At 35.2% G+C, this 14,797-nt stretch overlaps 1 protein-coding gene across 1 annotated transcript; it reads left to right on the top strand.

Moving 5' to 3' along the window:
* LOC120148346 (serine/threonine-protein phosphatase BSL3-like) lies at positions 1-11,052 on the top strand. The gene is made up of 21 exons (XM_039161504.1): positions 1-1,045; positions 2,284-2,344; positions 2,425-2,503; positions 2,625-2,704; positions 2,789-2,883; positions 3,014-3,113; positions 3,490-3,559; positions 3,926-4,027; positions 4,129-4,210; positions 4,752-4,931; positions 5,590-5,830; positions 5,930-6,170; positions 6,270-6,440; positions 8,480-8,718; positions 8,909-8,993; positions 9,091-9,189; positions 9,268-9,467; positions 9,557-9,632; positions 10,029-10,164; positions 10,260-10,396; positions 10,511-11,052. The coding sequence occupies exons 1-21, from the start codon at positions 598-600 to the stop codon at positions 10,598-10,600; spliced, it is 3,012 nt and encodes a 1,003-aa protein (XP_039017435.1). The 5' UTR covers positions 1-597; the 3' UTR covers positions 10,601-11,052.
* The last annotated feature ends 3,745 nt before the right edge of the window (positions 11,053-14,797 follow it).

The raw sequence follows: 14,797 nt of genomic DNA, 5'->3' as shown, positions 1-14,797 counted from the left end.
CTTTCGTTTTATAGTTCTTCGACGGCTTCGATGATTACAGAGGGGACTAGGAAAGCTTCGAATGAAAAATAAGAAGGAAAACTGAAAAAGAAGTTTTTTTTCCCGTTTTTCTTTCTTCAAAATTTCCCCCTTTTTCTGGAAAAGTAATTCTTTTCCTTTATAGAAAGTGTTATGGAGTTATTTAGGAGGGGATTAACTCATTATCTAAGTTAGGGTTTTCGAAAAGTCGAATTAGCTTTGATTTTAGGTGGCAGATCTTGATTTATCTCAATTAAGGTTATTTTGCTTTATTTTGAATTTTTTCAAGTTCTTCATCTTCAGCTTTCTCCGGTACTTATCAATCTTTCGGTGAAGGAGACGATGGTGGCCTTGCACGCATGATGATCTGTTTCGGGAGCGAAAGCCATTGTTGAAGAATCTTGGGTTACAATTGCATGTCTTCGCATCCTACTTCATAGACGCAGTAAATAAGTAAAGCGGTATAGGCCAAAGCTCAGGTTACACCGTCAATGGAAGAGCACTAGCGTTGAGCAAAGACAGACTGCCCTTAATTTACGATTTGTTAAACATAGGCATTAAGCTGGGAACATTAGGGAAATGGATGTGGATTCGTCGATGGTGTCGGAGACCGATCACGATCAGACTCAAAACGAAGCTATGCAATCTCCGGCATCAATGGGGAGGGAGCAACAGCAACAACCGCTACAACAAAATCATCAACTAGAGAGCCAGGCTTCGTCACCAGGACATGGGTCTCCTCCTCTTTCGGCGCAACAACAACATGCTGCTCAAGGACAGCCGCCAGCTCCAGTGGTGGGGCCGAGGTGTGCTCCCACTTATTCGGTGGTGAATGCAATCATAGATAAGAAAGAAGACGGACCCGGGCCTAGGTGTGGGCATACCCTAACGGCTGTAGCAGCTGTGGGGGAAGAAGGGACGCCTGGGTATATTGGGCCCAGGTTGATTCTGTTTGGTGGTGCCACGGCACTAGAAGGGAATTCTTCTTCTTCTGGGACTCCATCATCAGCTGGAAGCGCTGGCATCAGTAAGTTGGTTTTGTTTTATTTCATTTTGATTTGATGTTTGTGTAAGAAACCCTGCAATTTTAAGATGCACACTTATGTAAACCTTGCAATTTTCATTTGGCTATTCACATCCATCTTTGTTCTAGAACCTTGGGGGATTTAAGATGCACACTCATGTAAACCCTGCAATTTTAGTTACAAATGTTCATATTTGACGAGGAACGCTGGCTTATGCTTGGCCGAACTTATTTTGTTGTAGATTAGTATTAAGGTATATAACTGTTCTTTTCCGTTGGATTGGTGAAGAAACTACTAGACCAAAGAGTAAAGGGGTTATTTCTAGAAAAGGAAAATTTCTGAAGAGGTAAGGCGGTGCCAAGGCATGTAGAGGCTGGTACTTTATGGAGCAGAATATGAATTGTCTCTTAGACTCTTCTTTCTTGAATAATGTGTTAAATGAATTTCATTGTTCCTGTAGCTTTTAATAATGGAGATATCACACGAACTTCACATACCAAGTTTTGTCAATGCAGATTTTTCTTTTGGTCTTAAAAAGTGGTAGAAGTCTAGAAGTGAAGTATAGTCCCTTCCATCTTTAATCTTGCATGAATTTTATGTTTCGGTATTTGATTCTGCCGGTATGGATTCTGTTCCTGCCCCCAATTTCTTTAGGAAAAAGGCTTAATTGTTATGGATGGAAGTGCAGTTAATAACAATTAATTATGCCCTTAAAGATGTTTATGCGCTAACTTGGATTCTGAGTACATTTTATATGTCTTACCTAGTTTCAAAGTCAAATTGAAAATACCTATATGATTTTTCCAGCCTACAGAACCTGCTTTGTTTCCAAAACAATATGCTTTCATTTACCTGCTTTTATGATTCATGCTTCTATTTTTCTTTTGATATTTTCAATACTCCTAATGCTTATAAAGTAAAAGACCTCTTCATTCTCTTGAAATGCTTACAATCTATTGCCATTTACTATTATAGAACCGTGGATTATTTGGAGTCCAAAACATCATCCTTCATGTTAGCTTCTTCTTTCTTTCTTTCTCTCCCCCCCCTTTGTTTTGTATAGAACTCAATGATGTTTGATCGATTTCAAGTAATACTTCATAGTAGGACCTTATTTGTATAATTATGCCAAGGCTGTTATTGCCCCTTTCCCCCTTATAACAAATTATCTTTCAAGGAAGTGTCATTTTGTTGTTGATGATTTATTGGTTTAAACTTGTTCGTTTCAATTTAATTGCAGGACTAGCAGGTGCTACCGCCGATGTGCACTCTTATGATGTGTTAACTAATAAATGGTCTAGGTATTTCTAGGACTAAGGCTTCTTGACCGCTGCTTACCTTCCTAAATTCATCATGACTTATAATGTAATTCACGTCATAGGATCACACGCATTGGAGAGCCACCTACACCCAGGGCAGCACATGTGGCAACTGCTGTCGGAACTATGGTAGTTATTCAGGTTTGTACACACTGTGGTATTTTATAGTGTGTATATGTATTTTCCTGTATATAAATTATTTAGTTAAACTTCTTCCAATTTCAAGAAGTATTCCTCATTGTGAACTTTTATTTTGACTCAGGGTGGAATTGGTCCAGCAGGTTTGTCTTCCGAGGATCTTCATGTTCTTGACCTCACACAGCAAAGACCACGGTGGCATAGGTTGGGTCTTGAAGGATGCATGTGCATGCACCTTATTTATAGTGTTACAATTGTTTATTGATATGACTGTCAATTGTATTTCAGGGTTGTTGTTCAAGGCCCTGGGCCAGGGCCACGCTATGGCCATGTTATGGCTTTAGTAGGGCAAAGGTATCTCATGGCAATTGGCGGAAATGATGGTATATATTCTTTCTGTTTCTTTTGCATGCACTTTTTAAAGATGATCATTAAACACTTTATGTTTTATTTTCATGCACACTGGGAGTTTCTAATGAATTGTTTGTTGAAAATTTTGGTTATAATGTCTAGGAAAACGACCCTTGGCTGATGTATGGGCCTTGGACACTGCTGCCAAGCCTTATGAATGGCGTAAATTGGAACCCGAAGGGGAAGGTCCACCTCCATGCATGTACACTCTCGTAAACTACACACACAATTGGTGTTCATTGACCAATTGTAGGATATACGCTCTGTTTTATTTTTATAGTTATGGGTCTCTTAGAAAGAGCAGTATGCAAGATATGAACCGAAATGACTTTCTGATACTGTACTTATTGCTATTCCCATCTTACCATGGATGTGGTTGCACATGATAAATGTTAATGTATTTATATGTACTTCTTCCTTTGTGACATTGTATGTTAAAGCTTGTGGTCTTGCTTATGCTTTCAGAGACAATGATGTCAAGCGTCTTATGTGATTATTGTTCTTTACTTTTATTTATTTGATTATTTATGTTTGATCATTATAGATTAGTTACTTGTTGACAATTTGGGTTTAACTAGGTATGCTACTGCAAGTGCACGATCAGATGGCCTTCTTCTGCTTAGTGGAGGGAGAGATGCAAACAGTGTGGTGAGTCGAAACGTCCTCATTGTATGGTCTATAGTTAGTAAATGTATGGCATAATCATGTTTGTTTTTTAAATTTGGTTTTCTGAAAAATATGCCATAAGATTTCATATCCTATAGTTTTAACTTGTCATTTATTATTGCTCAGGTTGGCTTTTCCTTGTTCAGTTGGGTAAAGCTTAAATACATCTGAATGAACTTTGGCACTAATTTCAGTATATTTTTTATCCATGTCGATAGGAAGAAAGATGTTTTCTAATTAATTCTGAAGAATTAAAAAATAATAGCAATGAAGATATTTTAAAAGATTGAGCAGAGATGCATGCAAACGGTGTCTTAATTTGTCCTTTCTCTGTGGTTCTTTTCTCAGCCATTGGCAAGTGCATATGGACTTGCAAAACACAGGGATGGCCGTTGGGAATGGGCAATTGCTCCTGGCGTTTCACCATCACCAAGATATCAACATGCAGCAGTGAGTTTTTCTTTTCTTCCCTGCACTCACTTATAAATAATTTAGTTCAGTCTATGAGTTCTTCTAGTTAGATGAATCACATGTACATGCTATGCTTCTAGGCGTTTGTCAATGCAAGGCTGCATGTTTCTGGTGGAGCACTTGGTGGTGGACGTATGGTTGAAGACTCATCAAGTGTTGCAGGTACTTGATCTTTGTTTTTCCTATGTATTAACTTCAAGTGATGTGCTGTGCTAGCGGATTTACTGTTATACTGTCAAATGTGGGTTTGTCAAAAGATTCAAGGTTTAGAAATAGTTTTTCAGGTCAAATCTGTTGTCACGGCGTCCTCTTTCTGCTGGGAAAAGGATGCAATAGTGGCGTAGACCATAGGGAACTTTTCTTAGATCTAAAAGATGTCCACCCATTTGTAACTTGGGGTTTTCCATCTTGTAATAACACACTAAAATTATTATTGCTGTTTGATATCTTAGTAATATTTTACTACGAAGTTTCAAGACTTATATCTATCTGAAGTTTCAAGACTTATATCTATCTGAAGTTTTTGTTTCCTGAACTGAATTCGGTTATAAGGTTTCAGAAATTTTGTTAAATTTCTATAAAAAAACAGAACATGTTCAATGGCTTAATTTATTGAGTTATTTATTACTGAGATCATTCATCCATTTATTATCAAGGAAACACTATTTCTGTGCCAGCTGTAACATATTCGCATTTCTGATAGTGTTGGATACTGCTGCGGGAGTTTGGTGTGATACAAAATCTGTTGTTACTAGCCCAAGGACTGGCAGATACAGTGCCGATGCAGCTGGTGGAGATGCTTCTGTTGAGTTGACAAGGCGTTGCAGACATGCAGCTGCAGTTGTTGGTGACTTAATATTTATTTATGGTGGTTTACGTGGTGGTAAGATAGCCTTTTCATTCTTTAACATGTGCAGCCCCATTTTCAATTCAAGGGCTTGTTAATGTTTTTATATCTTGAGGAATAGTGATGGTTTTCCCTATACATAATTTAGTCTTTAATTTGTCAAATACTATTTGTATGTGTGATGTATTGATGCATTATGGGATATTCATGTAGTTATTTAGGATTGCTTACTGCATTTTTTTATTGAATGATTCTCCTAGTTCTTATACTTTTAGTTTTCCTGTAAGTGCAAGCTTTGGTTTGTGCTTTAGGATTGTTAAGATAGAAATTACAGGCTTTTTTGTGGAAGTTAATGACTTGGCTTCCAGATTACGTATCTTTCATATTTGAGCAGTGATTGATGATAGCATGTAGGAAAAGAAAGGCATTTACCGTGAAGAGGAAACCTGGTTGTGATATGTTCAGGATTGAATGTAAGAAAACAATATTGGGATAAAGTATGGCCATAAATGGGCTAGTATAAACTGTGAAAATTTAATCTTGATATCATCGTTATACATTTAATGGGGTGTATTAATTTCTTCTCATTTATCAGAGTTTAAGGTGCAGCTAATTTCTGGTACTTATTGCTAATCGTGAGAATCAATATTTGATAATTTTCGTATTGCGGTAATATGTCGTATTGGTGCTGCAGGGGTATTGCTTGATGACCTGCTTGTTGCTGAAGACCTGACAGCAGCAGAGACAACAGCAACTGGTGCTTCAAATGCACGATTACCTGGAAGGTATGGATTGACTGATGAAAGAGCAAGGCAAACAATGACTGAAGCAATTCCCGATGGAGCAGTTGTGTTGGGAACTCCAGTTGCCCCCCCTGTAAATGGGGACATGGATGCTGACATAAGCACTGAGAATGTGATGCTTCAAGGATCCCGGTAAGGTGCCCCTATATAATTGTTTGTGTTATATGTCCCTTGCATGGTTAATCCTCCTCTGTTATACCAAGGAGCTATATAATGTGGTATAACTTGCAGGAAAATGGGCAAAGGTGTTGACTATTTGGTTGAGGCATCAGCTGCTGAAGCTGAGGCTATAAGTGCTACCCTTGCTGCTGCCAAGGCACGACAAGTTAATGGAGAAGTTGAACTTCCCGATAGGGATCGAGGGGCAGAGGCTACACCTAGTGGAAAACTGGCGTCTACTTTGGTTAAGATGCCTGATTCTGCTGGATTAAATAATGTTGCACCTGCTGGAGTTCGGCTTCACCATAGAGCTGTCAGTGTCAGAAAAAAATTATCTACATTGTACTGGTCTCAGGTCAATATAGCATTGCTTGTTGCCCGTGAATGTCTAATGTTTACTTTATGCCAACAGGTTGTTATAGCAGCAGAGACAGGTGGAGCTTTAGGTGGAATGGTCAGACAGCTGTCAATTGATCAATTTGAAAATGAAGGCAGGCGGGTTAGCTATGGGACTCCAGAGAATGCAACTGCAGCCAGGAAACTATTAGATAGACAGATGTCAATCAATAGTGTCCCCAAAAAGGTATCAGCACCTTCTTTTTGCATAAAATCCAAATGACGAAGTGTTGAATAGTAAGATCTTTATCTGCGTGGCTGTTGCCCAAAACCTCAAACACCAACACTTGAGAGTAATTTTTCTCTCTATTTGAATGGTTTTTATTTTTTATTTTATGGACTAGGATATTACTAAGAGAAAATAACCTCAGTGACCGAAAATGCCTTATAATATACGATTTTGACCAATTTTTTTTCGATTTGCCAAAATGACTAACAAAATCGCAATGCGATCTCTAAATCGCAACACGATCTCCAGTATCGCAAATCAGTTTCCAGATTCGTAACGCGATTCTGACTATCGCAACGCGATTTTGACTATCGCAACGCAATAATACAAAATCGCAATGCGATTTTCCAAATTTACGTTAGTTCAAATTCGTTGCGATAGTCCAAGTTCGCGTTGCGATAGTTCAAGTTCGCGTTGCGATTTTCCAAATTCACGTTGCGATTTTCCAAATTCGCGTATTTTCCAAATCCGCGTTGCGATTTTCCAAAATCGCAACGACTGGTGGTATTGCATTTGTTTCTTAAGAATTTTCTTTAAAAAGATAGTATCCGGGCGGACGTGTCGAAGACACGTATTACCACGACCCGAGACGAGACAGCGGCGGCGGCGGTGCGCGAGAGTCCCCCTTTTTCTCTTCCACTCAGCAAGGAAGTGGGAAATCCAAGCCTTAAATACTCATTCCCAATAGTGTTTCCAATACTATATGGGATTGAGCATTGCAAACACTTGAGAATCTTTTACACTATCGCAACACATTCTTTATTGTTTCAAACTCCACGTGAATTTGGAATAGTTAAAATGTAAACTTATTTTGGATTTTTCACTATCGCAACACGTTTTTCAAACTCTCGCATTATTGTTTCAAACTCCACGTGAATTTGGAATAGTTAAAATGTAAACTTATTTTGGATTTTTCACTATCGCAACACTTATTTAACTATCGCAACACGTTTTTCAAACTCTCGCAACACATTTTAACTATCGCAACATATTTTTCAAAATCGCATTGCGAATCTGGATATTCGCGTTGCGAATTTGGAAACTGAGTTGAAAAATTAGAGTTCGCGTTGCGATTTTGTTGGTCATTTTGGCAAATCGAAAAAAAGTTGGTTAAAATCGTATATTATAAGGCATTTTCGGTCACTGAGGTTATTTTCTCTATTACTAAAGCATTTATCCTTATTTCAATGTGATCGTTTATAGTAGTCTTTGAGGTTTTCTTAAGTAAGATGAATCTTTTTTATTTTTATAGATGTGGTTCCCAATCAAATTTAGGAAGAGTATTTTTTTTTCTTTTTAACTTTTAAGTGAAGATGACAGGTTCCTCCATTTTTATCCTAGAGAGAACAATTATCCTCCATAAATATTCTGTTTTATTCCTGAGGTGGTTATTACCCTTGATGCAAGTTGGAAAGGCACAAATAAAAAAATGCATGAAAGGCTATATCTATCTGGATTTACCAGCTGAAGCTATACATCTCATATTGTGGGGGGAAAAATCTCCCTGGCTTCTTAATCTGTCATAGCTCAATTTCATGATATCAAAGGAAAGGATGAAAGAAAACGAAAGGAAAAAACAAAAAAAAACTGGAAAAGCTACAAATTAATTTGCATGTGAATATTTGGAGGCCTGATTTCACCACCTTGCTCTGAATGCATCATAAATCTTGTCACTGCTCTGCAATCTTCAGCGGTGCACATTAGTATTACAAATAGTTAATTATTGATCTTCTGATAATTCTTCTGTGATTAGTTTTATGTTGCTTGGAGAGAATTCATCCTAGAGATTTCTCTCATTCTAACTGGATTACTGAACATAAAAAGCCATTTTTTTATTTACACAGTTTAATTATGTAGATAATTTTTTTGATAGAAGTTTCTCTTAAGAATTGAATCAGTCTTGCAGTAGCGCTCCTATTTGATGTTTCAAAATGCTTCCCTCAAGCATCTTGAAAAGTTTAATTTGCTCAACTATAATGCTTTATCACTTTTTCCAGGTCATTGCACATCTTTTGAAGCCTCGTGGTTGGAAACCTCCAGTTTGTCGACAGTTTTTCTTAGATTGCAATGAAATAGCAGATCTTTGTGAAAGTGCTGAACCGATATTTTCTGTTGAACCAACTGTTTTAAAACTGAAGGCTCCAATTAAGATTTTTGGTGATCTACATGGACAATTTGGAGATCTTATGCGCCTTTTTGATGAATATGGTGCACCTTCAACAGCTGGGGACATTGCGTAAGTGTTTGCCAAAAGATCTTGTTTTCTGAAAGCACTTGTTTGATGATGTTTCAGCATACTAATGACTTGCTCTTTTAATATCTATAAGTAATGTTGTCTTACGTGTAATCTGCATGTGCTGTATTGCATCTCATTTCTAATCTGACATCTTTTTACTTATTACTAATTTTATATAAATTACTATCAGATATATCGATTATCTCTTCTTAGGAGATTATGTGGACCGGGGCCAACACAGCTTGGAGACCATTACTCTTCTGCTTGCGTTGAAGGTAAATATAGAAGTTTGGTACTTCCACTATCTTCTCATGCTCACTTTTACTTCCTATTGAAATGATGACGAGCCACCTAATTATGTTACTGTTGCAGGTTGAGCATCCCAATAATGTACATTTAATTCGGGGGAATCATGAAGCTGCAGATATCAATGCACTTTTTGGCTTCCGAATTGAGTGTATTGAGCGCATGGTATTGTTTGATGTGTTAGAAAAACATTAAGTCAAGCTTTGTAGAATTTAGTTGCAAATCTGATGGTTTGTGTAACAGGGTGAAAGAGATGGAATATGGGCATGGCATCGAATAAACCGTTTATTCAATTGGCTTCCTCTGGCAGCTTTAATTGAAAAGAAAATCATCTGTATGCATGGTGGCATTGGTCGATCTATAAATCATGTGGAACAGATTGAGAGTCTACAGCGTCCAGTTACAATGGAAGCAGGCTCGATCGTTCTTATGGATTTATTATGGTCAGAGGATGTTACTGTTTGTTATGGTCAATAAATATGGTATTCATTGCCTTAATGCGCTGATACATTTTATTCATTTTCTACTCTAGGTCCGATCCAACAGAAAATGATAGTGTGGAAGGGTTGCGACCAAATGCTAGAGGTCCAGGTTTGGTTACTTTTGGGGTGAGTATGCTACTTCAAAGCTATTGTTAAGCTAACAGCTATTCAAGTCCTTTGTAGCTACATGTTGCTTTGATTTCAATATTTGAGGAAATTAGATATTGCTGGCTGGTTGATCTACGTACTGTACCCATGAAACTCTCTCTATCTAGTCAACCTTCCCCAGCTTTCCACAGCTTTAGATTAATGATGCGTGTCTTTTAAACCCTTGAAAGCTAAAACTTTCAACTTAAGATACTTGTTTAAATGGATTGTGTTTCATTTCTTCCTTGCTTATTCTTATCAAAAAAAATTTCTTCCTTGCTTATGTCTGTCTATATTTAAGTAGAACTGATTCTTTTGATTACTTGAATGATGATTTCTCATGTTATATTTTGTAAATGTATTATCCTTTTGCAGCCTGATCGTGTTTTGGAATTCTGCAATAACAATGATCTCCAGTTGATTGTTCGTGCTCATGAGTGTGTTATGGATGGCTTTGAGCGCTTTGCGCATGGACATTTGATCACCCTTTTCTCTGCTACCAATTATTGTGGTGTGTCCCTGTCTTTTGTTTTAATTTATGCACCGTTCATCTATCAGGTCTACAGAATTTAGCCTTTAAATTTTGCATTGTTCTTGTTTTTTCAGGTACCGCTAATAATGCTGGTGCAATCTTAGTTTTGGGTAGAGATCTTGTGGTAGTTCCAAAACTCATTCATCCTTTACCCCCAGCAATGTCACCTGAAGCATCACTGGAAGGTCATACAGAAGATACATGGATGCAGGTGCTGCTTCTTCCTTTTTGTTAGCAGTAATCAGACTTGCATTTTTTTGTTTTTTTCCTACTTGTACTACATGGTCTGCTGCGACAACTTTAATATTTGTGTTTATGGGATCAGGAGGTGAATGCTAACAGACCTCCAACACCAACCAGAGGTCGTCCTCAAGTAGCGAATGCAAATGACCGAGGCTCACTTGCTTGGATATAGTAGATCCTTCCAATTGTTTCTCTATATACCCATTTGGGCTCATGCTATGCCGCCGGGGATTCCGGTGCCCCGTATAGAGCATGTTGACATATACAGGCATTTTCCAAACTTGTAATCCCTCCCACTTAGAGAAGGCTTTATGATATTTTGGTTTTTTGGCAGTTTCAGCAGACTGTAGGCCTCAAGATCATGAAAAAGATGCAAGTTCGGTAACCAGATAGTATACGGGGTAGGTTTGCTGTTTGGTTTTTCGTAATGTGCTGAAAGTTGCAATTCAGGCTTCTCCCTCTGTAAATTGAGCACAGAAAGCATCCAGTCTGGGTGGTTTCTTCAATGGGTTGGTAGTAATTTTTCACATTTAGTTTATATATATATATATATCCATCATTTTAGATGAAATATTTTTGTGCCCTCCTTTGAGGTCCCATTATATGTGATGATGATTATGAGAGAAATAACATAAATGCGTATCGTATAGAGGGGGTATAGATTGGTGTAATTTTTCACATTATGTGCTGTATACAATGTTGTAATGTTTTTGTGTGAAGAAAGTTAAAAAGAAACTTTAGTAAACAACGTGAGATTGTTTGATTGTTTTCTGTCACGGTAAAGTTAATGATATATATGCTGTAGATTGTTTGATGGACCATATCACACGTAGTGTACAGACGATGAGAATTTTTCAATATATATTAAATCGTATTTTTAGTCACCTAGAGGATATACTTTTTATGTTTCACGAGCAAACTAAGAATTACCAGTATATTTTACATATGTTCTAATTGATTTCTAATTTAAATATAGGCGTTATATAATTTTTAGAGAGATTTAACAATAATAAAACTAATATTGCATAGCTCTTTGGTGAGAGACAAGTGATGTTGGAAGTGGATAGCTTGGAGGTTATTCATATGTTGCAGCAAACCTCTCATAGAGGTTAGCCCTTTACCCTTCTGGACCGAATTACAGAACTGCTAAATCGGGAATAGAATGTGACCTTGAGACACATTAACATGGCTACTAACCAGGTTGCTGATAACAAGATGTGCTTTATGGATCTTTTTATTTTAATCAAAGTGTAATATTCTTGCTTGTTTGTCTAAAGAATATATATCTGTTGTTAAGTGTAATTAATTATAAGCAGGTAATAATAAATAATTTATTTTGAATCAAAATACTAATATTAATTTTAAGATCCATCTTATCTAAACGTAGCATGATTTGACGGGTTGGATAGCTCAATTCCAAACCACTCATTAATGAATGACCAACTCTAAACCAACAAAACTCGATGGCGTAATAAGCACGAGTGATAACAAAGCCTTAGCATTATATACTATTAAATAAAGACGTTATTAGTTTTATTAGTTATTTTTAATAAAATTGGTAAAATATTACCTAAAACTTTAATGTTTTTAATATTTCTGATAAAATATCTAATAATAATAAAATCGGTAAAAAAATAATAAAATCAGTAGCGTTTTATCAGATATGTTAACAAAATCAGTAAAGCGTCTAATAATAACAAAATCGGTAAAAATAATAAAGTTTTCGGTAATTTTTTACCGATTTTGTTAAAAAAATAATAATAAAACCAATAGTGTATTTCTTTAACCGTATATTAAGACTATCGCACGTGAAACTTTCTACCATTTGATAAGAATCTTTTCTTTGCATCATACAAAATAGTATCACAAGAATCAAATAAAATTAATTCAAGCGATGATTAAATTAGCGGACCGAATGGAATAGAATTTAATCACTCGAATATTTTTATTCTAGCATCCATGATAAGAAATTTCATTGCGTTCATATTAATATTTTTTTAATAAATTTAATATGACTCGAATTACGAGTATCTGATCTTTACGACGAATGAATAAATAAATAAAAATATTTTGATATTTTAACATAAGTTGTGGATTTTTAACACGGCTATACGGAGAAGGAATTGTTATATACACAAATCCAGACAGCATGTCTTTGTCAAATCTATGAGAGATCTTTTGAAATGTCCGTAACACATGGCCTGAATGAAAACGTACGTTATCCAAAAGTACAAAAAGGCATACGGTAGTGTTATTTTTCAAAGCTCATAGCCATGAATAATCAAATAGACTTGAACAAAATTTGACGATCATGTTTTAAATTGAATTAATATTAATGAATATAAAATATATTAATTCAGTAAATGAATCTGGTCTGAACATACCCGACTGTGTACACATATACATATAAACTCAATGCATATAGAATTAAATCACTAAGGAACATATGATATTGAGTTCTCACATCGGTTGTGCTATGTTCCTTCAGAAATATGGGCTTTTATTTTGCATCAGGTAGTGTTTTTGCTTAGGCTTCTGGTTCCAAAACCCACTCCCAGTTCTTGAATTTCTGAAAATTATAAACCCAAACTCTTTGCTATCCTTTTGTTTCAAGAGGACCCATCTTTTCGTGAAAGAAAATGACCCGTCCAAGCCATTTAGAGGGGAGGTCATGCTGTGAGGCGGTTAAAAAAGGGTTAAAAAAAAACGTGACTGGTTAAATAAGTGATCGGTTAAAAACGGCTAATAATGTAAACGGTAAAAAAATAGGCGCTACCTATTACATTAAAGTACCTACCGGTTTTTTTTGAAGGTTGCTAATGATGTAAACGGTAAAAAAAAATAGGTGTTACCTATTATATTAAATTATATACCGGTTTTTTGAAGGTTGCTAATAATGTAAACGGTAAAAAAAAATAGGCGCTACCTATTACATTAAAATAGCTATCGGTTTGTTTAAATATTGTTGATAATGTAAATGATAAAATAAAATAGGCGCTACCTATTACATTAAAATACCTACCGCTTTTTTTTAAGATTGTTAATAATGTAAACGGTAAAAAAATAGGCGCTACCTATTACATTAAAATACCTACCGGTTGTTTGAAAGTTGCTAATAATGTAAACGGTAAAAAATTATGCGCTACCTAATACATTAAACTACCTACCGGATATGTTGAAAGTATCGATTCCATTTAAATAAGTATCGACACTTTTGGAATTTAAAAGAAAAACAGTAATAGCGCCTATAAAGTATCGACACTTTATAAAAAATGTATCGATACATAACAATATAACATGTAAAAATATGACAAAACCAATTTCATTATGACAAAACCGATAAAGAGCTATCGGATATGTTGAAAGTATCGATATTTTTTGTACATGTATCGACACTTTGTTGAAAGTTATGTAATTTATGTTTCAATTTTTTTTAATAGTGCTTCATGTTTTCCACCTATAATATTAATTTAATAATTTCATTTACACAAAAATTATTTAATTGTTTAAATATTTTATAAAATATTATTTAGAATTTAAATTTAACAATTTTAACCAAAGATAATAATAAATATGTAATATCTATGTTTATTATTTTTAATTTAATAATAATATATACCATAATATAAAAATAAATTATTAGACGCATATAATTACTAAATTAATATCTTAAAATTCACTCAAAAGATAACCTTAAATTAATGTTTTCCACACTGAAATAAGTATGGACACTTATATATATGTATTGATACCTACCGATAACCAAAATTTATCGGTTACCAAATTTTTAATAGTTTTTTATGTTTTCTACCTACAACATTATGAGTCTGTCAACATAATAGATATCGTTTTACCGAATTTATTAATTATCTTATTAAGTTTTCGATCACGCCTTTTTTTAACCGTATATTAGTCTACCTTTTTTGAGACAACCCCATCTTTGATAATTTCCTTAAACAAACCCAATTTTAAAATAATTTACTACTTATATTATAAGATTCTTTTCCATCCATAAATGGAAGGACGTTGAATGTTTAAGCATTTCGATCCCATCTCTTCTTGTGCTAATAATAATGGTTGTTTAAGTAAATTCGATTAACAAACTAATGCATACTTCGTCCTCTTACCCTGACATTTAAAACTTAATTGATATTTAAATTCATTAAGAGTGGTTAAAAAGATCATTATTCTTTTATTGAAGTTATGGGTTTGAGCATAGATGATAATCAATATATATTCTAATTTAAATTAAAATATTTTTGACAGAATAAAGTTTTCGTATTGATAATGAGTAAAATAAAACCTAATTAATATGTCAAAGAATGTTGTCACAAGTAGTTTGAGTTCAGGAATTTGAGTTTATATGGCC

This window comes from Hibiscus syriacus, unplaced genomic scaffold (assembly GCF_006381635.1).
Source record: "Hibiscus syriacus cultivar Baekdansim isolate YM2019G1 unplaced genomic scaffold, ASM638163v2 tig00110956_pilon, whole genome shotgun sequence".
In the NCBI taxonomy this organism is placed as follows: Eukaryota; Viridiplantae; Streptophyta; class Magnoliopsida; order Malvales; family Malvaceae; genus Hibiscus; species Hibiscus syriacus.
Note: the sequence above shows the minus strand (reverse complement) of the source record. Positions and strands in the feature narration are given on the sequence as shown.